The 23,494-nt window shown below is 46.4% G+C and overlaps 1 protein-coding gene across 2 annotated transcripts in view; it reads right to left on the reverse strand.

Annotated features, from left to right (window-relative positions):
- The window catches only part of CACNA1A (calcium voltage-gated channel subunit alpha1 A), a 248,568-nt gene that overhangs the window by 36,720 nt on the left and 188,354 nt on the right, over window positions 1-23,494 (reverse strand). The window contains exons 26-37 of one of the 2 annotated variants that reach the window (XM_051971665.1): window positions 21,502-21,662; window positions 20,782-20,919; window positions 19,895-20,096; window positions 18,927-19,091; window positions 18,582-18,692; window positions 15,080-15,163; window positions 6,905-7,021; window positions 6,362-6,427; window positions 4,182-4,294; window positions 3,679-3,829; window positions 2,994-3,121; window positions 1,183-1,279 (exon numbers count right to left, since the gene is read on the reverse strand). In XM_051971665.1, the coding sequence (XP_051827625.1) occupies window positions 1,183-1,279; window positions 2,994-3,121; window positions 3,679-3,829; window positions 4,182-4,294; window positions 6,362-6,427; window positions 6,905-7,021; window positions 15,080-15,163; window positions 18,582-18,692; window positions 18,927-19,091; window positions 19,895-20,096; window positions 20,782-20,919; window positions 21,502-21,662 (1,533 nt within the window). Of the gene's footprint in view, window positions 1-267; window positions 365-1,182; window positions 1,280-2,993; window positions 3,122-3,678; window positions 3,830-4,181; window positions 4,295-6,361; window positions 6,428-6,904; window positions 7,022-15,079; window positions 15,164-18,581; window positions 18,693-18,926; window positions 19,092-19,894; window positions 20,097-20,781; window positions 20,920-21,501; window positions 21,663-23,494 lie in introns of both variants that reach the window. The other variant, XM_051971666.1, reaches the window with a different exon arrangement.

The following is a 23,494-nucleotide window of genomic DNA, read 5'->3' on the forward strand; positions in this document are numbered from 1 at the left end:
TGACTGAGGGACTTGGTCTGATTCTCAAGTGACCCTCCCACCCCATGCTACTGGCCATAATGGAGTCTCTGAAACACAACACACTAACCAAAGAGAATGGACACAACTGTATTGGTTAAAGAAGATCATGACGATGAGAATTATTTTGCTCAAGGAAAAAAAAAAGAAAGAATCAATAGAAAAAGAGATCTGGTAGGTTGTCTTTGTCAGCATTTAAAAAAAGAAAAGTGACCTTTTTTCCTTTGGTGGGTATCAGATTTAGTCTACCTTATAAGCAACTCGGGCTGGACACTTCTTCCCCAAACCCAGGGGTGGAGACATGTGTCTGAGCATCTCATACATGTCCGGGTAAGCCATGCGGCCCCTGGCAGCACCAAAACAACAAAACCAGAACCAAAAAGAAAAAAGAAAAACAAAAAAGAAAAACAAAACAAAAAAAAACCAACAAAAAACCAAGAGAGGAAAAAAACACAGAGAGAAGAACCACACGAGCCAAAAAAATCAGGAAAAAATAGAGAGAGATGCAGAGAACAAGAAAAAATATATTTTTAAACAAATTGAAAAGGGGGAAAAATGGAAGAAAAGTAATAAAAAAGATTACTTCACTGCTCATTGGCAGAGAGAAAGAGCAAAGTCATGTTCACTTCTGACTTTGGTTTCTTGGCAAATCAGCAAGGAGGGGGGTGGGATGGCTTGAAACTCTTTACTAGAAACCTGGAAACCTTTTTTTTCTTTAAACTTGGACAAAGTCCCACATCTAAAAAGGGATATTTTACTGGGGGAGAGGGACCTGGGAAAGAGGGCAGGGCACGTCAGGAGTTGAGGGGAAAGGGAGTGGAGTCAATGATAGAGTCGTCAATGCAGTTTTACTCCTCCCCAAATGGAAATCCATATTAATGCATATTAATGCGACTTTGGTTTGGGGAAGGGGGCAGTTGAGACCCTGGAATGCCCAGCTTTAGCTAACAGCAAGCAGAGATGGTGGAAGGTAACTTGAGATATATGCTCCATGCTTTTTGAGTCTAAGTGACTGCGTTATCTTAGGCATTCTGTTTGCTAAGAGGTCACTAATTAAATGCAAGATATATTGAAAGATGTATATATATATATGAAATATATATATTAAGAACCAAAAGCCACATTCATTCCGTTGATGCTAGCAGGTTTTAGTGGAAATCAAACCTTGCAAGCAACCCTATGAGGACATTTCTTGCCTAAGCCGAGAGGGGGAGATATAACACGCAATAAACTGTACATATCCTTATAATGAATCCGACCGCTGTAAGAAGAATACATGGGTGTTAGTGCAGATTCTAAGGGTCAAATACAACATGTACATGTATACAGACACAGCATCACACAGAAATGTCATGGGATCATGGCCACAGAGATAAATAACAGGGCTGGAAATGTCCAGCACTGACTCCAGACATTTGTGCCGGAATAAAGGAACTGGAGAAACATAACTGCACACAAGAGAGTGAGGAAAGAGGGGGCAACGAGAATACAGTCTTTCTCGTCCTTCATTCTTTTACGTTTCGTTTAAGCAAGCACACCGATGAACTGGTCAAGGGGACCCCCCAGCCATTTGCTTGGAGACAAGCTCTGCATTGGAGTCAAAGCTTGTTCTGAGGCCCATGACCCAGAGGGGTAAGTAGACAGAATGACCCTGTGGAAGGAGTCCCCAGTTCACATCCTGCCTTTGTAGCTTTTTAGTGGAGGAATCTTGGGGTGGTCCCTTTCCCTCAGAAATTCAGGCTTTTCATCTATAAACTGAGTGGCTCAGATTAAGTGCTCCCTATAATCCCTTTCACCTCCAGATCAAAGATCAAATCATTGCACATGCGCACACACACATACACACACACACACACACACACACTACACAAATACATGTCCATCCCTTGACTGGACCGGGAAAGGGGCTGGTGGTATGACAACAAAGCACAGTTGGGCTTATAAGGTGACTCCTCCTTGGGCCTGCTGACATTTTAAATAGCCTCTTTGGGTGAAGACAGCAGAGGCAAAGTGTCAGTGGTTATCAATCAAAAAAGCAGTTGGATGCAATTCAAATGAAATGACCTAAAGTTAAAAGAGTAAAAGTTAATCACCAGCAACAATCTAAGTCCACTGACCCTAATGTTTCCTCTAGGCCTGGCCAGCGCACCTGGAGCCCTGCCTAGGGTAGAAGGGTTGCAATAACAGAACATCCACCTCTTTGTCTCACTCCCACCGTTGAGATCTGAGAAGGTACTAAAGGGTCAGGAATGGGAGACTTCCACTGGGTTTTTCAAGGACCATCAGCCCTTGAGCTTAGGGATCAAGGCAGGAATGAGAGGGAATCCTTGCATGATACTGGGTTGGAAATTTGGGGGCTATAATTACAGTGGATTGAAGGTACTTTCCCCTGGTTTGTTGAATAGAGGAAGGTGGTCTGGAGGAGAGGGGATGCTTATTTTCTCGGGGTAGTATTGATGTATTAGCAATAAAAAAGAAGTAGAGGGGGAAAGTGAGGGGGACAGAGGCATTGTCTTAGGGCCTTCAAGATGTGAAGCCCAATATTCTGCCAAAGGGCCCTTGGTCCTTGATACCAAATCAAGCTTTTAGCTTAGAGTTCAGATTTTGTGCAGGGTCTGGATCAGTCCAGATCCAGGATAAGGAGGCACTTTCATTTCTCTTCCTCTTTTGGGCTCTTCCACTTTTCTTTTAACTGTCTGACCATATGAGACCTTTGCTTTGTCCCTAGACCAGAATGAATGCTAGCAGTGACATCATGTGGGTGCCAGCCCAGCACCCCTCTTCTCCTGAGGAGGTGAGACAGGTTAGACCTGTGGGCCCCCAATCTTCCCTTCTTACAGCTGTTAATCTCGGAGCCTTGTCTGAGAAGTACTCCCCCAAACCAGGTGTAGGGACGAGCCAGGGCCTCTCCCAGACTATGGCTTCCAAGGCTGGGAGCTAGGGGGGAGGCCGGAGGAGTTCAGATAACTTCTTACCAAGCTGCAGGATCATATTCGGCCCAGACACGCACATACTCATCCAGGTGATGGGGGCCCAGGATGGAAGAGTCTCGGGTGAGATACTCAAAATTGTCCATGATGACAGCCACAAAGAGGTTCAGCATCTGCAGTGGGCCGGGGCGGAAGAGGCAACTTTAAGTGAGAGCCCAGAAGGAAAAGACCAAAGTATACTTGGCTCCGGCTACCCTTCTCCCCATCTGCCTTAGAAATCCCTTACCCCACCTTCGAGCTTCTCCTTTGTTCACATCTTACAGATTCCTAACCCTTACCTGGGCTATCTCCCTCCTGTCAGAGAAAGAACTCAGGGGCCTGTTCTGCAGAAAAGGAGTGGGCCCAGCCTCGTACAGCAGCTGCACAGGCCTCTGAAGGACCGTGGCAAACCTATTCCTTGGATCCTCAGTCTGCCCTGCCTTGGACTGCAATTAGTGTTTCGATCACCCTCCCGCCTGTTGATGAGTTCCACGGGACCTGCAGGTAACACGTCTGTCTCCTCCGTACATTCCCGGAACGTGGTCACGCACGGGGCCTTACGCACTGTCATTGATTGGCCAATGTTTGTGGAAGGAGCGAAGACCCTTCAGCTGCCGAGCAGCCGCCCTCCTTCCCCCCCCAGCGCCACGCCCCACAAGCCTGCGCACCAACGGTATCCCCCCAGACTCACCAGGAAGGAACAGAGGAAGATGAAAGACACAAAATAAAAATAGGCAAACTCGTTCCCACACTCGGGCTCCCTGATGCCCGAGTTCTTATCGCAGGGCTTCCCACTGAGGCAGGACAGCATGATGTTATGCCAGGCCTCACCTGTGGCACTCCTAGGGACAGAAGGGAAGTCAGAGCCTGCTGGGCAAGGGAAACCCTTCTCCCTGCCCCCTCCTGCCCCCCTTCCTGATCCCCTCCTGGCCCATAGTCACAGGCCTTTCAACCTTCCCCAGGGTTAGGAGAAAAGGTTCCTGGGGCTTCTTTTTGTGTTCCCCTATTCCTGGTACTCACAGCTGTGCCCAGGGTTCAGAAGGCACAGGCCAAAGTGCCAGGCCTAGTTGGACTGAACCCGGGCATGGAGGGTCAGCACCTGAGGTCATCTCCTGTCTGCCTCTGCCTCCCCCTAGTGGGCCCGGGTCTGGGGACCTGCAGCTGCCTCTGCCTCCCTGCTTTCCCCCACGTTACCTGAAGAGGAGCATCAGAGCCTGGAAGAAGGTGCGGAAGTTGTTGTGCTCCGTGATTTGGAAGTCTTCATCGTCGTCTTCTTCTTCCACATCGATGCCGATGTTACCAAACACCTAAGAAAGGCAACATTCTCAAGAAAGAGGGCTCCGCCATCGCAGGCCTGGTCCTGATCAGCACTCGGGAAGCTCGGTCAGCCAGCCAACACCCACTTTATAAGCACCAACTACGTGCCCAGTGCCGTGGTAGACCTGGGAGAGAAAGAGCAGGCCCTGCTCTCGTGCAGCTTAAAGAGGGCCAAGGAGGGGTTAGACCTTAACCACACAGGTCACTTTAACGGGGATAAGTGTTCGGAGAGGTGCAAAATTAAGGGTGATTCTACATCTCTATAAGGGACAGGGAAGATGAAATCAAAGATAAAGGACAGCACGGGAAATTTAGATAACTAGGAGAATTTCCTGCGGTGATAACCTACTAAGGAAAACAGCCTGTCAAGAATCCCAAGTATTGGGCAGCTGGTGGTGCAGTGGATTGAACACTGGGCCTGAAAACAGGAAGATCTGAGTTCAAATTTCACCTCAGAAAGTGACTAGCTGGGTAAGCCTGACTAGGCAAGTCTGTCTCAGTTTCCTCATCTGTAAAATAGGAATATTCACACCACTTATTTTCCAAGTCTGTGAGGCTCAAAGAAGATATTTGTAAAAACGCCTGTCACGTAGTTGGTGTTCTATAAATGCCTATTTCAAAAACTCTTTTGAAAAGAAGATACTCTGATTTTACACTTCTCTGAGGTGTCTATAAGTCAAGAAAAATACGCCAAGAAGCTGTGAGAATTCTTAAGTAAGACTTCCTCCAGTTTCTTTCCCTAGAACTCTGTTTTTTATCTGTCTGCTTCTGGCAGATCGCTGCGGCTGATGGGCCCCCAACATCATGTAGCCTGTGGGGGCCATCAAGCCAGAGGCTCCCTTGTATGGAAAAGACAGACATTCTTGCCTCAGCCTTGTGAGGTACGAGGAGGCAGAGGGAGGGCATCAGGGAGGCAGCATGCGATTTTAAAGTTTTAAAGGAGGAACAGGAAATTCAGCAAATGAAGAGGCTGGGGAAGGCATTTCAGACACAGGGAACAGCTTTAGCCAAGGCACAGAGATGGTAGGTCGCAGGGCCGTTCACGGACTAGAGCTTACATAATGGGTGTGCGTGGAAATGACAGAAGGTCTGAGTAAAGCCCCAGTCCCACCTGACCAAGGGGAAGCCATGTGCCGCTGAGACTGAATCCCACTTTTCATTTTATTAGTGTCTGTAACCTTGCAGGTCACTGCCCATTACTAGAAAAGCAACATTTATTGTTGCTGTTGTTATTCAGCTGTTTTTATCATGTCCAATTCTTCATCCCATTTGGGTTTTTTTTGGCAAAGATACTAAAGTGGTTTGTCATTTCATTTTTCTTTCTTTCTTTCCTTCCTTCCATCCTTTCTTTCTTTCTTTCTTTGAGCCAATTGGGGCTAAGTGACTTGCTTGGAGTAATACAGCTGCCAAGTGTTAAGTGTCTGAGGCTAGTTTTGAACTCAGGTCCTCCTGACTCCAGGGTGAGTGCTCTATCTACTGCATCATCTGTCTATCCTTGGTTTGTCATTCCTTTCTCCAGCTCGTTTTGCAGAGAAGGAAACTGCGTCAAAGAGGAGTCAGTGACTTGTTCAGGTCAGGGTCACCCAGCTAGGATCTGAAGCCACATTTGAATTCAAGAAGATGACTTCCTGACTCCAGGCCCAGAGCGCTGTCTGAGGTGCTACCTAGCTACTTGAAAGACAATGATGGTATAGTTGAGGATGACTTAGGCAAGCCCCTTTCCCTCTCTAAGTCTCTTCACTGATGATGAAGTTGAATTAGATTATCTTAAAGGTCCCTTCCAGCTCTGGGATTTCGTGACCTTGAGTCTTTGAACCCATTTATTTCTCCAGTCTCCAAATTTGTTATTGTCCTTCCTCTGCATAAAGTAAATGGGAAATTCACTTCCCGTAGAACTTCTAGAAGTTTTATGAAGAGGAGGGAGGGAGATAGAGAAAAAGAGACATACAAAGAGAGACAGAGTGACAGGGGAGGGGGGAGAAGGAGAGGGAGAGGAAGAGGGAGAGTTCGTGCAAAGGGTACCCTGAGGTTCTTGCAGAGAATAATTCACAACTCACCTGCATCCCTATGATGGCATAGATGAAGAACAGCATGGCGATCAGAAGGCAGACATAGGGGAGAGCCTAAAGAGAAGCCAGGTAAAGACTTTTACTTCACTTCCCCCTGTGACAACCCACATCTTCCTGCCTGACAGCTCCATCTTACCACAACCTCCCTTCTTGGCTGGCCATGTAGTCTTCTCTAAATGGATTCTCTAAATTTGTACTCTGATTAGATCAATTGCCTTTAGGTCTGGACGGCGCAGGTGAGGATCTGGTAGAAAGTGAAAAAGCTACACAGGAGACAGCCCCTTGCCAGAGCCTTGGACTTTGGACTAGATCAAAACCTCCTTGCCTGAATTAACCTCCGTATCACTCTCAGGGCTCCTAATGGGCGCCTTCACAATTAATGCTGGAGCTTTGCTGAAGACCTAGCTTCATGTTGGGTACCTTCCCATCATTACTTTCTCCTTCCTCTATCACAGGAGGACCTGACACCTGCCTTCTGAGTGGAAGCCAGGCGTGGGGACAGCCCCTCCCTGGGTCGTCACAATCCCTTACCTTGAAGGACTGCACAAAGGTCCAGAGGAGTATGCGAATAGTATAACCCTGGCGAAGTAGCTTGATGAGGCGGGCAGCCCGGAAGAGGCGGAGGAAGCTGAGGTTGATAAAGTTGTTCTGGGAAGACGGAAAGAAGGTGTGACCATGTGCCCACACAAATAAACCCCCAAAGCACTCAATATCTGGACAACGCCAGAACCCAAAACCAAGTAGAGAAAGCAATCTGAACCCCAACCAAAGAGGGAAAGGGAAGAAAGGAAGTGCCAACACAATGTCACTGAGGAAAAGCAAGAGAGAGAAAGGAGGTAGGGAAAATAACTCAACAACTCAAAATGGAAACCACTTGCTAACACCCTCCCCCCCGCCCCAACCCTGCAACCCATAACAGAAGAAAAGAAAAAGAAGAGAAGAAAAGGAAAAGAAACAAAAAATATTTGAATCATCCAATCAGGAAAAAAAATTATTATGGTTTTTGTTTATCCCAACAACCAAATGCACTGAGACACTAGGACACAAGCAGGTAACGTCGCCGAGTCTCGTCACACATGTACGATGCACAGACACCAAAGAGAGGGAAGCAGCAAGCTCAGGCCTGGTGGGCTTGTGCGTGTTACATGTGCATGTTACGATCCGGGCCAGAAATGCATCAGTCACACGGACTCAACAGGTGCACGCACGGCACAGCTCTAGGCGGCGTGGCGCTGCCCACCCCGCTCTGGCCCGCCCTGACCTCACCCCCAGACGATCAGCCAAGGGCTGAGAGCAGCAGTGCTCGAGCCAATCGGGAGAAGCAGAATAGGATCTTTTCTTACCCCCTTGGCGAGCGGGGATGGGGAGGACAGAAGGGAGCCGGGGCTGTTCGGCTGCAGGGTGAGTCCTCGCTGCCCGGTGAGTCCGTGAAGATGCATTTTTGGCCCTTTTCCCCCCTCTCTGGGATGGCTTCACAGCTTCTGGGATTGGGTGGAGCAGCGTGGGACCAAGCCTGCAGTAAGCGATGGAGCTCCCATGGGTGTTGTGAGCTTGAAAGTGTCCCAGGCTGACAGAGGGGTGGGTGCTGGGGGCAGGGAGTCTGAACCATTCCTGCCCCCAGCACGGCCCCTGTCAGACCCCTCCCTGTCTTGCGGTCACTGACTTTACTTGAGGGCCCTGCTTCCTAGCTGCCACCACCACCTCTGGCTGCTGCCGCCTCCTCTTCCTCTTCCTCCTCCTCCTCCTTTTCTCCTCCTCCTCCCCACCCAAGCCAAAACCCAGGCACCAGGGAAACACTTTGATTGGCAAGACCCAGAGAGGAACAGGATGGGATCTGGTGGGAGAGCTCTGGCGCACCAGTTTGGTGAAACAAGAGGAGCTGCTTCCCTGGGGACTCCACATTTCCTGGCCTACACTGGGGCCTTTGGGAGCCTTGTGGCAGGAGTTGAGATGTGTGGGGAAGGGTGATCACCCTAGCGTTCCCTCGCTCCTCACCCAAGGCAGCTATTATAAGCTGCATGTCTTTCCAGGAGTCCGCCTGGCTTCCCACAGCTGGCTAGCCATCAGAGCAGAGAAGGAGGGAAAAAAGAGGTAAGGAAACAAGTGCTTCCTTACTGGCCGACAAGAGTGAGATCAGCCCTCAGTTCATGTGGGAATGTGTTGTCAGGGTATGTGGGTGCGAGCAGGTGTAAGAGACAAGCACTATGAGGTTTTTTGGGGTGGGCTGGGGCAAAAGCAGGGACAAAATGTGGGTGCTATGCCTAAGAGATAGCTGGGTTAATTAGTCTTCCTGCTCTCTTTTTAGAGATGGGCCTGAGGAGGATGGGATTTGGGGAAGGGGAGGTGGAGAAGAGTCGCCAGGGCCAACTGAAGGCAGAAATAAGTGCCAGATGGTGCTGGGCTAGCCTTGGAAAGAACATCAAAGTCCTGGCCTCCATTACTTTAGCAACCCACTCAGATTTTGTGGGGGAAGAGCATGAAAAACCCATTAACAGGACCCCACTTTTAATCCTCCTCTGACTGGCGTACATCATTCACCGCTACCAGGGAGCACTCTATTTGTAGGGCTGGATGATGGGACCTTTTCAGGCTAGTTCTGTGCTGGGCCCTTGGATCTCCTCCAGCCCTCCAAGGGCCTCTGGAGCTTACGGAGACCGCACTAACTGTCTCTGGGCCTCCACCCCCCAGCTCCCTGACTGGCCAGCAGGGCTTTGCCTTTGGGGAGCCATTACGGTGCCTGCTGGGTTGGCATTCTTGCTTCAGGAGTGCAGCCTGTGCCTCTGAGCTGGTGCGATAAGACAGAACACACAACACAAATACCCTTGGCCTCGGTTAATAGACTAGCTTAACCCAAGGGGAACCAGGAGTCAAGTCGAGCTGATGTTGTCTTTAGCGCATGGAGGACATCTGGGACAAACTCCCAACCCCTAGTCCCTCTCCAGCTGGTACCACGGGATAGCTCCCATAGAACTGGACTAGACCCCCCAGCAAGCCCTGGCAAGGCACTCCACCTTGTGGCCATTTTCTCTGCCCCCTCTTCCACTTCCTCAGAGACCCTTCCCCTCCTGTCGATCCCATAAGTGCAAGCCATCCCTTCCATGGGTGGAGCATAACATATGGACTCCAACAGAGCATGCAGAGCAGCAGAAGCTCCCACAGTGGGCCAGCGACCCCAGGCGGGGGGGGGGTGGGGAGGGGCAGGGGAGGGCCGGGGCAGGTGCAGGAAGAGTTCAGTCGGCTGTGGTGATGCTGGAGAAGCCATGGAACAGTTCCGAGGGAGAGATGCATGCACAAAGTCCACCACCCACCTTAGAAGACAGCAAGGGGGAGACACAAGGGGTCTAGAGAGAGGACTAAGGATGGGGCAGGGGAGGGCCGGAGGAAGGGCAGAATTAAACCTCACTCATCCCTTATCCTCTTTTCCAGGGTAAAGGGATCACAGATTTTCAAATTACCCCCAAATCTTCTACCTGCTTTACTGCTTCTCCTAACTGCCCCGACAGCCCCTAGTTTCTTTTGGACACCCCTGTCTCCCCTTTGGCTAGATCTATGGGCTGTGGGGGGCTGGACAGCTTAGGGACAGGGAATATGAGTAAGTGAGCCTCCTCTTACTCCTTCTCTCAGTTGCATCTTCAAATCTGGCCATGTGCTTCCTGGTTCTCATATGGACAGAACCTGCTTCAATATCATGAGAGGCAAGACTCCCATGGTATTTCCTGCCCAACCACAAGCAGGAAGCTCTGGGAATCTCACACCCTATGAATGGTCAGAGATTTCAGGCCCTGATTCTGCGTGTCTGAGAGGTTGGGACAATGGCTGCAAGGAAGCTTGGTGTAGTGGACAAAATGCTGGATTTGGGGACAGGAAGGCCCAAGTTTGAATCCTGACTCAGTCACTTTCTAGGTATGTGACCCTTAACTTTTCTTGACCTCAATTTCCTCATTTGTAAAATGGGAATAATAGTAACACTTTCCTCCCAGGATAAACTATGTTGTGAGGATAAAATGAAATTTTAATATTATATATACATACATATACACTCACATATCTATACATATATGATTATATATATGCATATATCACTTTGAAAATATTAAAGTACTATACAAATTTTTATTCTTATTATCATTTAAAGATCCACTTGGCCTAGGAAAGTTTTACTACATCAGCTTTGTACCCTAGCCAGAATGGGAGGATGGACACCTGGGTTCCTTCTCCTCATGCTGCTTCCTTACCTCTAGTTGAGTCACTGGCACTCTATAGGTAGAGCCAATGATAGTTTTGGCTTCTGAAACTTCCAAGTCCACACAACCCTAGTTCTAGATTGGCAATCTAAATGTTTTCCCAGCAGAGGTAGACAGACTTGGTGGAAGTTTTTTTTTTGGGGGGGAGAGGGGGGAGACTAAAGGCCATTATGGGAAAGCCCATATGTTAAAGTGAGTCAGAGTGTCATGACACCAACCCCACTGTAGACATGCAGGCCCCTCAGATCCCCTCAGAGAGCTCTAATGATAAGTTGGGACTGGGCTCCATCATCAGCCAACAAGTCCTGGCACAGATGCAAAAAAGAATGTTGTGGGGGTAATTTAAAGAGTTTCCTTTTAGGACCAGGGGATAGCAGAGACTCTCTGGCACTTGGGGAAAGGGAGGCATATGCAAGCAGCGAAAAAAGTGAGGATCTGGGGAGAAGAACAAAGCAGGCCGAAGATGTAGGCTTTCCTGGGATGGTGACGGGCAGCAGAGGGAGGCCTGGGAATGTGTATGTTGTATATGAGCAAGTGTAAGAGTCAGTGTCAGTGTGTTTGTGGGCAATGGAATGCGTGCAAGAGTAGGGGACTAGGGAACTAGTGAAGGTTGCCGCCTGCAGCTGGGCAGGCTCCGAGGGGCTTCCTTTATGGAAGTGCCTGCACAGAGACTAGAGTTGCCCCGGCAGCAAGCAACCTAGGAGCTCCTCTGAGCATTGCCTTGGCATTGCCAGCTGTCTTGCAAAGTAGACTGGGCTGTAGCTGCCATTCCATGTCCTTTCCATCTGAAAGCCAGCTTTCTTCTGGTCTCTTCTCTGCTTCAAACCAAGTCATGGCGCGTGGCCAAAGTCCCTAGCTCAGGGGACACACGTGGGGAATGGAAGCTGGACACGGCCTTTGTCAGTGGGAGCGGGTGAAGGATGAAAGTCAGTTTCAACAGAATTAGTGCAGCTTGTGGGTGTGAGAATGGCCCAGGGAACACAGGAGTCGGTAAGAGTGAATTCCCTAGGTAGGTAATGAGACTGGATCAGGGTGTGTGCAAGGGAGGGTCACAGAGGGCATGCACATCATGGGATGGCTCTGTGGGGCTGGTGTAGTGGACACTAAGGTGCTCCCTTTAGTGAGGAGTCCAAAGGGTTAGCAGCTTCATTGGGATCCTCTCTTGGGCACTTCTGGGGCTTCTTGGCAGTCAGGAGACCAATTTGGGGAGAGAGGGACACTTTAAAAACAACCAAAGAATACAGAATTCAGACCCAACAAAGATAAGAACAAAGGGGCAAGAAGTATATACAAATATATATATATCTATATATATACATATACACATATATATATATTGAGAGAGAGAGAGAGAGAAAGAGAGAGAGGAAGAAGAGAGAGGAAGAGAGAGAAGCAAAGAGTAAGGTGGTGGGGAGGTAGAAAGGATAATGCTATTCAGGCTTTCAAACGCACGGGCCATGCAGTGCCGAGACAAGAGGATGCTTTCCGCTAATGTAAGGCATTTAGGCTTCAGAAAGAAGTAAAACCAACCGGATCCTAGATGTAGATGTTGAAGATGAATGGGGGGTTGGGCGGGGGCAGATGGGGAGGTTTATTCAGCATTTTAAGTTGATTCGTTATCAGTGCCAAAACCCAATGGATTTCAGTTCCAAAGAGGGGAGAGGGACAGTGGGTTTAGGATATAGTCATTGGTGTATGGACACACAGACCAGGTCATGGATGGACACATGAGTTTCATAGTGCATTTTGATTGGATGAGTTTTTCAGACGGCGTTGTGCATTGGCACATACAGTATAAAGAGCGAGCATGAAAAGAGACAAGACAAGAAACACAATCATTATATACTGCACATGAGGCAAACCCAAGTCACCCCCGGTCAATGTCAGCATTTCATCCTATCCAACTAGCCATCCCCACCTGGCTGGCTGAACTGGGGACTCAAGATACTCAAGCCCCAGTGTCTACCATCTCCCAGATTCTCACTGGATCAGGCAGATAACTCTCTACTCTGCCAAACTAGGCTCAGCCCCAGTGTTTGACTGGCAGAGAATAATGGGATCCGTTTACCCAATGGAAAGTTCAAATGCTCCAATTGGAGATTGAAAAGTTGGGGATTTCCAGCCAAATTGGACTCTGAGAGGGCATGGGGCACCAGCAAAAATGCCCATCTTTTTCTCATTTCAGCAACACAAATCACTTTCCAAAAATGGTTCTAGTTAAGCACTGTCACTGAGAATAATTAGTACATTGTTTGGTCCCACACCTTAATCGCTAGCCCTGCTTAGGAACCAGGGTTCATCTAAATTGGAACAGTTAAAATGGAGCATCTTCCATGAGCTGCATAAGGAATGGGAAAAAAATCAACCAAGTCCCCCTACCCTTCCCCTGCCTCCTAGCCAAGCCCAAGGGACCTAGTATTTAAGGCTGAGCCTTACCTGCATGCTCTTTCTTCCCCTTCCCTCCCCTAGTTCTCCCTAAAAGGCCATTAGTTAGTTGAGTTGGGCTGGGACAGCAATCATACGCTACAGGTAGATTTCCAGGAGGGTCTTATAGGAAAACCTCAGGTCACTTAGAAAATTTCAGAGTCAAGGAGCTGGTCCAGGAGGAAACTGCTTATAGACTTCCAAATATGAATGTACCATTCTGTAGTGGCAAAAGGTAGGCACACAAAATGTACATGAAAATAGTAACTGTAGATTTCTAATTTGAGAATTTGGGGTAAGGAAAGAACCTTCAGAGACAGGAAGCAGTCAAACAGCCTCCTTGGGCCAGGGAGCTATTTTCTCAGGTTGCATTTCCTCTGGTGTGAATCTTAAACAGGAAAACATAGGGGTGGATAGAGGGTCCCTGAGGAGGAATTTACAGCAGAGGATTATGGGGAAGACAAGGCTGAAGAGGCTACTCTTTATTTTGTCCCTTGCAGAGGGAACAGAATTGACAGCACCCTTAAACCTCAGCCTAAGACTAGTAATAGGGGGAATGGACTCAGCTACTTTTAGGGGAACAATCCCTTCTATAAACAACTTCTCAAGATAAGAAGACAGGGCATATTCTAAACAGCCTCCTCGCTTTTCCTTCCAGTTTTTTCCTAGACCCATGGAACAATCAGCATCATGGAATGATGGGGGTAGGGGTAGAAAATGCTCACTTTTGCTGCTCAGATACACTAGTGAAGTTGTGGAGGAACAAAGGCTACTATGGGAAGGCTTTTAAAAGCTGCCTTCTCAGCTGTTCTTGGCATCTGGACATTTTTTCTACTCTCTCCAGAGTGCAGAGCCAGCCTGCTCAAATCTGGATCTCACCTCTTTTCCCTCCTCCCACCTCCCCCCCTCCAGAAACTGACCACTTAAGTAGTCCCTGCTCTCTCATAGACTCTGTTGCTCTACAGGTTTCATCTGCTTTAGTCCCTTGGGTGACCAGGCTGACTGGTGAGTGGCTCAGGAAAGAAGCCAACAGAATTACTTTATGGGCTTTAGTCAATTAGATCAGCTAGAAAGGGTAAGAGGAGGGGAAGGGGATGTCAGTGGGAAAATGCCTTAGGATCACCAGAGTCCGAGATGGAAGGGACATTAGGGAAATTCTAGTTCTATCTTATTTTATAGGTGAGGAAACTGAGGAACAGAGGTCAAATTACTTGACATGGGAGTGCAACCCAAATCCTTAGGGTCCAAATCTGTGCTCCTCCTATTATGACACAGTTGCTTCTTCGAGGGTAGGATGCTACTGAGACCCAGCTTAAGTGGGGGATGATCCTGCTTCCTCTAGGATCTTCCAAAACACAATGGGATAAAGAGCAAGCTGGTACTGGGGCAGGAAGGGAGAAAAGGGAAGAAGGAAGGGTACTATTTAGGTACTTCCTACTGAGTAAGAATAGGGAGGACAATTAGGGAGATGTCCTGCTCTTCAATCTGGAAATAACAATTCCCTTTCTCAGGGCCTTATAGGAACCAGTGTGGTCCACAGGAAAATTATAACAAATGCTCCCTCTAGGCTGGCTCCCTCTGGGCTCCTCCCCTTTCTCTCCTAAGTTGCTGTATACAATACAGGCTGGGAAAGGTCTTTCTAACTCTCAGAATCAGTGGCTTATGAATACAAATTATTTTTCATATGACTTCTGGTCTCACATCATTGAGAAATAAAGAAATGGGGGAAAAAGCTCTCATCCTATATTCCTAGACCTTGAGTTTCTTAGCTGACCTCTCTGTGCTTTTAAGTGAGAACTGCTCAGCCCTTCCCCTCTGTACCCTTTTTTTTTTTTTTTTTTTTTTTTAGCTCAGATGGCTGAGGAAGCCAAGTCCTAAGCTCTCTAAGAAACTACTCTTGGCCCTCAGGCTAGCAGTGGGCCACCTTGTTGGCTTTCCTTGCCCTATTCAGTCTGGCTTTGTCCAGACCAAGGGATGGGCCCTAGGGGCCTTGCTACCTCACAGTCACAGCCCGGAGAGCAGCTAGTGTGGCACTTACCCCAAACTCGGTCACTAAAATATCAGTGATACTGCCCAGAACTGTCACAAAATCAAAGATATTCCAGGCATCCCGGAAATAATTCTAGAGAGAAAAAAAACAACAAAAGAAAGACAAGGAGGACAACCAGCAAGAGACTACAACACAAAGAATCACAGCAAAACCCAGATATGGTCAAAGCTCCAGCACTGAGGACGAGAACAAAAGTTGGACTGCCCTCGCCTCATAGTCCAGGCTCTGGGCCTGGTAACCTTTCCTTTGGGTTTGTTTCCAGAGCAGAGGGAGGACATGTCAGGAGGCTGGTTGTAACATTCACAGAATTCTCTCCCCTCTCTCCCCTGGGGATACTCTGAGCTCATTCCCAACCCCTCACCTGCTCTTTCAATCTATCCCAGCCTATTAAACACAGAAAAAAGGGAACAAAGAGGCTATAATGAAATGAGGTGCTTTAATAATAATACAACTTGAAGGATTCCAACTTTTTTGAAATATACAATAAGCTCTGGATTCTCTGCTCAGTTTGTGGATCATTAAGGGCAAATGATTTTTTCCTGACCAATTTCTTCTCTATCCAACTCCCCTTTCTGACCCCATGTCTGGTCAGCTTTTCCTCCAGAGCTAAACAAGTTTTCAAATGTTGAACATAATCCCATAAGACAAAGTGGATCAGATTAGTCTTCTCCATGGCCTGGTGTATTTTGGTCCCTGCTTACTGGTAAAGCCCCTTTTTCCTTCCCTCCTTCTTTCTTTCTCCTTTCCCTTTCCCTTTCCTTTCCCTTTCCCTTTCCCTTTCCCTTTCCCTTTCCTTTCCTTTCCTTTCCTTTCCTTTCCCTTCCTTTCCTTTCCTTTCCTTTCCTTTTCCTTTCCTTTCCTTTCCTTTTCCTTTCCTTTCCTTTCCTTTTCCTTTCCTTTCCTTTTCCTTTCTTTTCCTTTCCTTTCCTTTCCTTTCCTTTTCCTTTCCTTTCCTCTCCTCTCCTCTCCTCTCCTTTCCCTTTCCCTTTCCTTTCCTTTCCTTTCCTTTTCCTTTCCTTTCCTTCCTCCCTCCCTGCCTTCCTTCCTCCCTCCCTTCCTTCCTTCCTTCCTTCCTTCCTTCCTTCCTTCCTTCCTTCCTTCCTTCCTTCCTTCCTTCCTTCTTTCTTTCCTTCCTCCTTCCCTCCCTCCCTCCCTATCTCTGTCTACAGAGAATTGAGTAGTAGTGGTCATTAGATCATCAAGTTGAAAGGGGCCATAGAGGCAAGAGAGCCCAACCTCCACAGAAAACTGAGGCATCTGGAAGTGACTTGCCCAAGGTCATATGATTAACAATCACAAATTTCTCAAGGAATTCAAGATGTTGCTTTTTACCAGAATTCATTGGGATCCAAACCAGATGCTAAACATTTCCAGATTCCCATGACAAAAATGCAGATTAAGATACTTAGGTCTGGCTTTGGGTCTTCCTCTACAGAATCCCATTGGGTCTAGCCTTCCCTTAGGGAAGCAAAGGGTAGCTGCTCCTAACACTGCATCTCTCTATCTGGATGCCTTTGCTTTAGGGAAAAGGATAGGGAGTGAACCCATGATTTCATTGGTCTTTGTGAAGGTAGTGGATGAGGAAACTCCAATAACCCATATAGTTTGTCAACTCAGACAGTTGATTATTTTTTTACTCTACTTTTATTGTTTTATTTTGTTTGTGTTTTCTTTTGCACCAATGGTCAATATGGAAATATACTTTATATTACTTCAAATATATAATCAACATCAAATTGCTTGCCTTCTCAAGATGAGGGGAGGAAGGGAGAAGGGAGGGAGAGAATTCAGAACTCAAAATTAAAAAAAAATTAATGTTTAAAATTTTCATATGTAGTTGAGAAATACTTAATAAAACAAATACAAATAATTTTAAAACTGTGCTCCTGCCTTTTACATCCTGATACCTGATATGTTACCCATAAGGAAGAAAATATATATTTACTTATTGATGTTTTATGAAAAATCTGTGTATGACAAAATTGAGAATAAAATGGGTAGTTTGTACTGGAGTCCCTTCTTCTTTTCCATGAAATGCCCCATCTGACTTAAACATAAATCTTTTCATATTCCTTTACCTGGACATCCTTAGTCTGCCTTTTCCTTTGACTGCCTTCCTTTGGCTCCTTCCTTTTCTGTATCCCTAACCTCATATAATCCTTAAAATTTAGAATTTTCAATTTACATTTGGTTAGTACCTAAGAAGTTATCTAGTTCAATACCTTCATATATGGATGAGGAAACTGAGGTCCAGAGAAATTAAGTTGCTTGAGTAAGGCAAGAGTGAAACCCAGGCCAAATGGTTGTTTTCAGCATGGAGAGGTCACACAGTATGTGTCAGAGACCACATTTGAACCCAGAACTTTCTGCCTTTGAGGCCAGCTCTTTGTCCACCATCCCATGCTGCCTTTGCTTTAAGACCCTATTAAGAGTCCCAGCTCTCATCATAGAAACCCCCTTTGGACTCTCCTCCACTGTCTAGCCCCTAGATTCTAGGTGCCTTCACTGGTAGGCCTTCAGCCTTTTACTCTAGTCCCCAGGAAGCTAGCTACCTCAAGGGATGCAGCACTAGGCTTAGAAGCAAGAGGACCTGAGTTCAAATGTAATTGCAGACACTTATTACCTGAGTAACCCAGGGCTAGGCACTCAAATCTCAATCTCTCTGTTTCCTCGACTGGAAAATGGGGATAATAATAGTACCTCCTCTTTCCACTAGGATTGTCGTGAGGATAAAATGAGATAATATTTGTAAAGTGCTTAGGACAGTGCCTGGCACCAAACAGGTACTCATTAAATGCTCATCCCCTCCTCTCTTTCCCCCTGCTCATCTCCTACTGTGTAATCTTCCTAGACGATGAACTAGACTCTTAACCGAGAGGAAGCCATTTGTCTGCCTTGTTTGTATGAGCTAAAAACCAAACCCAAGAGAATTTAGGCAATGATCCCAGCTTCTCGTGGATGGGAAGACGGGGAGGTTCAGAGGCTCAGTAACACTTATATGCCATCGGGCTGGTTTTCCAGTACAGGATCTATTGAGGTTCCAGTCAAGACCATAGAGGATCACTGAGCCTTTGTCAGTAGACTGGCTCTTCAGAATGGGCCAATGCCCATGGTTTAGATGAAGTGAGAATCTTTAGGTTCCTTCCTCTTGCAGGAATATATTGACTCATCCCCTTAAGCCAGTATCAGACACAAACAAGCACTGATAAGGACTTTTTAAACATGAAGAATGTTCAGTATGTGAACCACCATTCAGATTAAAGAACTTGGGAATTTATCACTTGTGTGACTTTATGAAAGTCTTCTCCCTTCTGTAAAATAGAGTCTATTTCATGAACTCAAATTGTGATTATAAAAAAAAAATCAGATTGAAAGGTGATTGCTAATTTGAATTCCTGGCAAGATGGCCAGTGGAGCCCGTGGAAATGAATTCTAAGACAACCATCTGTCTCCCCCTCCCTCCCTTGCCCAGGTATGTGGGTAGACTTACCAGGATCCCAAATGCCATGATTTTCAGGAGACACTCCAAAGAAAATAGGGAAGTGAAGACAATGTTGAATACCCTTAGTGCATTGTCATAAGCAGATGTGGCACCATCAAACTAGAGGAAGGAGAAAGGCAGTAGGCAAGTGGGGGCAGTCAGTTGGTTACCCAATTCATTTTGAATGTAAGGCAATGCTAGAGTCCAGTTTTTCCCCTCATTGAAAGGCAGGCCCAGGGATTTTGGTCTGCACTGGCCCTCAGCTCTAAATGCTGAGGAGTTCCTCCCCCTCTCCCAACCTTCCTCCCCCCTTTCCCTTCTCTTCTTCCCCAGCAAGAGGTGGTCAGGTCTCACCTTCATCATAAGTACAATTGTGTTGAGGGCTATCATGGCCATGATTGTGTATTCAAAGGGAGGGGACACCACAAACTGCCACATGCGGTACTGGAAACTCTGCTTGTTCTGAGGCATGTGCCTTGTCAGGGGTTTGGCACTGATGGCAAAGTCAATGCATGCCCTCTGCAGGGAAAAAGGTGACACTGATGTGAGGAAGAGGAAGGTGAGGGGAGACAGAGGAGGGAGAGAGGGGGGAAAGAGGGGCACAGGGCAGTGGATAAGTACATGGTCTGGGGGAGAGGGAAATCTCATTCATCCTTTTCTAACATTCATTGGATCTGCTCCATCCCCACTACTATTGTTCAAATCTCAATGTGATCCCTCCTCCCTCTCCAAGTTCTTGCTTCATTTTTTTAAGTTATCTTGTATCTAGTTTTCCAACTTCTTCAGTCCCAAACACCAGCTTAAACCATGCAGAGTCCCAGGGAGAGCTCTAACCATGAGCCACTTACAGCTATGGATTCTAGATGTTTGAGCCTGAGTCTAAATATCTGGTCCAAAAAATAAATTTCTTCCTTGGCTCCCCAGCTTCCTATGCTATAATTACTATTCAAGAATAGTTAAAGATAAACTAATATCTAATATGCCTCCCTTCGTGATTTCCTTACAAAAGATTTCATTTATCTTGGTTTTCTTTTGGAGAGAGGGAAAAGGAGGAAGGTAGTTAAAGTAATATTTCTTTTCTCTTCTGGAGAAATCCCAGATTGCATCATCCACTCAATGAATTGATGGAACCAGGGGAACAAGAACAGGCTCTGTCGATCTTGAAGCCAAGAGTTTTCCTTCTATACTCGCTTTCCTTTCTTAATAAGGGGTCAGCAACCAGAATTTCTTACTTCCCTGCCTCATAACTGGTGCCCTGTAGAAATAGCCCTACTTCCTAAGTTTTGAAATGAAGAAGGGAAGGGATGATTAGGGGCCTGCACCTCATTCTTCTCCAGGCTGTACTCTTCCATCATCTTGTCTCCCTGCTCCTGGAAGGTGATGATGATCAAGGCCACAAAGATGTTCACAAAGAAGAATGGAAACACCACGAAGTAGACAACATAGAAGATGGACATCTCCATCCGGTATCCAGGGCTGGGACCCTGGTTCTCAAAAGTTGCATCCACTGAGTGTTTGAGGACCCTGTTAAAAGAAGGAAGGGAGGATAACAGAAGAGGAAAGGAAGAGATGGCGTAGGGCAGGGATAAAGGGGACAAAAGGAGGGAAGTGGGACAGGATGGTTGAGAGGGAATTAAATTGAGATGGGAAGGATGGGAAGAGATGATGACACAAGTTGGAATCAAAGAAAGAAATATGAAAAAAAAACAAGTTAGGGATGTAAGAACTGGCTAATAAATAATTGAGTAACCTACTTGGTATGCTTTTGTGAATCATAGATCTATGTGTGTGTATTTGGAAGTGCTGGGAATCTGTTTGTCTCTCTGTCCTTTCCTGCTCCCTTGGCTCAGCTGAGCCCTGTCTCTGCTTAACTAGTCACTGTTCTTCAGGCTCCTTCACTAAGAACTAGATGGAGCTGGTAGTCAATCCCTTTTCATTAAACTTCTCTGCTCTTGGGGGCTGAGCCTTGTGCTAAGAGTCCCCTCTGGAATTTCTGACCACGAATGAAACACACACACAGATGCAGCAGGCAGTGGACCAAGATCAACATGAATATGTGGGGTCACTTTCAAGAACACAGAAGCGGGCCTGACAAAGCATCCTGGTCCTGAACTTGACAGCTCGAAGATGAAAGGTTGTACTGCCTCCAGTCCCAGAGAGCTCCCTAAGTATCACCCAGGTGGGAAGCCAGGAGCCCCAAAACCCTTACTGTGGCCAGCCTTCTCCAGTGGACACGGTGAAAAGGGTCAGCAAAGCCCACAGCACATTGTCGTAATGAAACTCGTACTTTTTCCATTCCCGATCCCTGGCTTTCACCTCATTTTTCTCATACAGGAGATACTTGCCCCTGGGAAAGAGGAGTGAGGTACACAATTAATGGACCCAGGGAGAAGCCCTCTGGAGCCATATCCCTGGACTCTGAAAAGGAAATAAAGGCAATCATTGAAGAAGTAGTTTAACCTGAGCAGTCATTGGGAGTGGACTGGTTGTGAAGACTCCAGTGCTCTGAAAGGGGCAGAGTAGGAATGAAGGGTAGGGATTGGGAGTTGGCTAGTTTCAAGCCAAGTAGCATCAATTCCCAATGTGGGCTGTGTGGTCGGAGTTATTTCTCTATATTCCAGACCTGGGAAGGATGGTTCTTAAAGCTGGGATACCAGAGTGGCATTAAAGGCCATACAGCTGCTGTTTCCTTCCCTCACCTAGGAAAAGGACAGGCCTGATATAGGTCTTCAGAGAGTAGGGCCAGAAGGGTCATTCAATGAATGAAGAGTAAGGCAGAAAATAGGGTCACACGGAAGATCAGTGAGAAGCCATCATTATCCCAACTCTCAAGCCACAGCTGGATTGTGAATAGAAGGGTTCTTAGTCCAGGGCTAAACAGCTTAGGAAAGGAGGGGGACGGATGGGCAGGGCATGGGTGGGCACCCACCGGCAATCTTTCTCAAACTCCTTCGACTCATCTGTGCAGTGGAAGAACTTGCCCTTGAAAAGCTGCACGGCCACCACAGCAAAGATGAACATGAAGAGCATGTAGACGATGAGAATGTTGAAGACGTTTTTGAGAGAATTCACCACACAGTCAAACACGGCCTGGGGAGGGGAAGCAAGCACCCGGAGTCAGGGCAGGGACCAGGATGGAGGCCTGGTGTTGAGGCTGAGAGAGCAGGGAAGATAGCAGTATAGCAGTGCACTCAGCTACACAGGAGACTCCCCCCCATCCTAGACACAGTTAATCTGCAAGCTCCTACTTCCCATGGTCTCCCCAGGGTGGTGGGGGAGGGAAAAGGGGAAAGGGAAGGTATCTGGGAGGTGAGATCTTATGCTATCAGCTCCTCCCTTCCCTCCTTCCTTCAACCATTAGCCCACTCCTGACTATTTGGCAAAACTTCAACCTTTATACTGTCCTAGGGTAAAGATAAAGGACACAAGTTACTTAGAGCTTGTATAGAAAGTGAACTCAGCCAGCTCTCCTTCCCAGACTAATGCCCCAATGCCAGGCCAAATCCCTGCCTTCTCTGACCCTGATAGTTTCATGTCCTTCTTTGATTATTGATACTTATCCTCTCTTTCTTAAGTTACTGTTGTTTTCGCCTGCCTATACTAGGGATTTTTGGAATTATCTTATTATTGCTTCCCCCTTCCTTTCCTCCCAACTCCTTGGTAGAATCAGATACAGCACATGGAGCACTGTGACTGGAGTTAAGATTTGAATTAAAATGTCTCCTGACACACTTAACTGGCTGCGTGATCCTGAGTAATTCAACTCATTTGCTCATATTTAAAATGGGGATATTAATAGCATTTGCTTCATAGGATTCTTGTGAGGATAAAAAAGATAATAACCATAAAGCATTTAGCGTAGTGCTTGCATATAGGAAGCATTATATAAAATTAGCTATTTAATAATTATTATAACAGTTAGGTGGCATAATACATAGAGCACTGTCTCAAGTCAAGAAGACCTGAATTCAAATCTGGCCCCAGACATTTACTAGCTTTGTGACTTTGGGCAAGTCACTTAACTGCCTCAACTTAAAAATTAGCTGGAGAAGGAAACGACAATCTATCAAGAGAAGCTCAAATGGGTCCAGAGAGAATTGGACATGACTGAAAAATGATTGAACAACAACATCCTCACCATCATTATTATTATTACATCTTTCCCTAACATTGCAGTTGAGTTTTGGCCTTCCAAAGGCCCATGGGATTTTAAGCTAGAAAAGATCTTTGTGGACATCTAGTCCAAGTCTCTCATTTTCCAGAAGAAAGTATAAAGGCCCAGAATGGCAAAGTGATTTTTCTAAGATCACCCAGGTAATTGCAATTGTTGGTGAGCAAGGATTCAAACTTAGGTGCTCTGGCTACTTATCCAAGGATCTTTTCATTATATAGATAGATGTAACAGGGCATCTTCAGTGATCTCACTGATTTTTTTTTAGATTTTGTTTTATTTTTAAAAAATTTTAATAGCTTTTTATTTTTTCAAATACATGCAAAGATAATTTTCAACATTCATCTTTGCAAAACCTTATGTTCCAGATTTTGCTCCTTCCCTCCCCCCATCCCAGATAGCAAACAGTCCAATAAAAATGTGCAATTCTTTTAAATATATTTCCATATTTATCATGCTGTGCAAGAAAAATCAGATCAAAAGAGAAAAACATGAGAGAAAAAACAAGCAAACAATCAATAACAACAAAAGGTGAAAAATATTATGCTTTGATCCATAGTCAGTCTCCATAATTCTCTCTCTGGATGCAAATGGCTCTTTCCATCACAAATCTATTGAAATTGCTTTGAATCACCTTATTGTTGAAAAGAGTAAACTCTATCAGTTGAGCATCATATAATCTTGTTGTTGTTGTATACAATGTTCTCTTGCTTCTGCTCAGTTCACTTAGCATCAGTTCATATAAGTCTTT

This window comes from Antechinus flavipes, chromosome 1 (assembly GCF_016432865.1).
Source record: "Antechinus flavipes isolate AdamAnt ecotype Samford, QLD, Australia chromosome 1, AdamAnt_v2, whole genome shotgun sequence".
Lineage (NCBI taxonomy): Eukaryota > Metazoa > Chordata > Mammalia > Dasyuromorphia > Dasyuridae > Antechinus > Antechinus flavipes.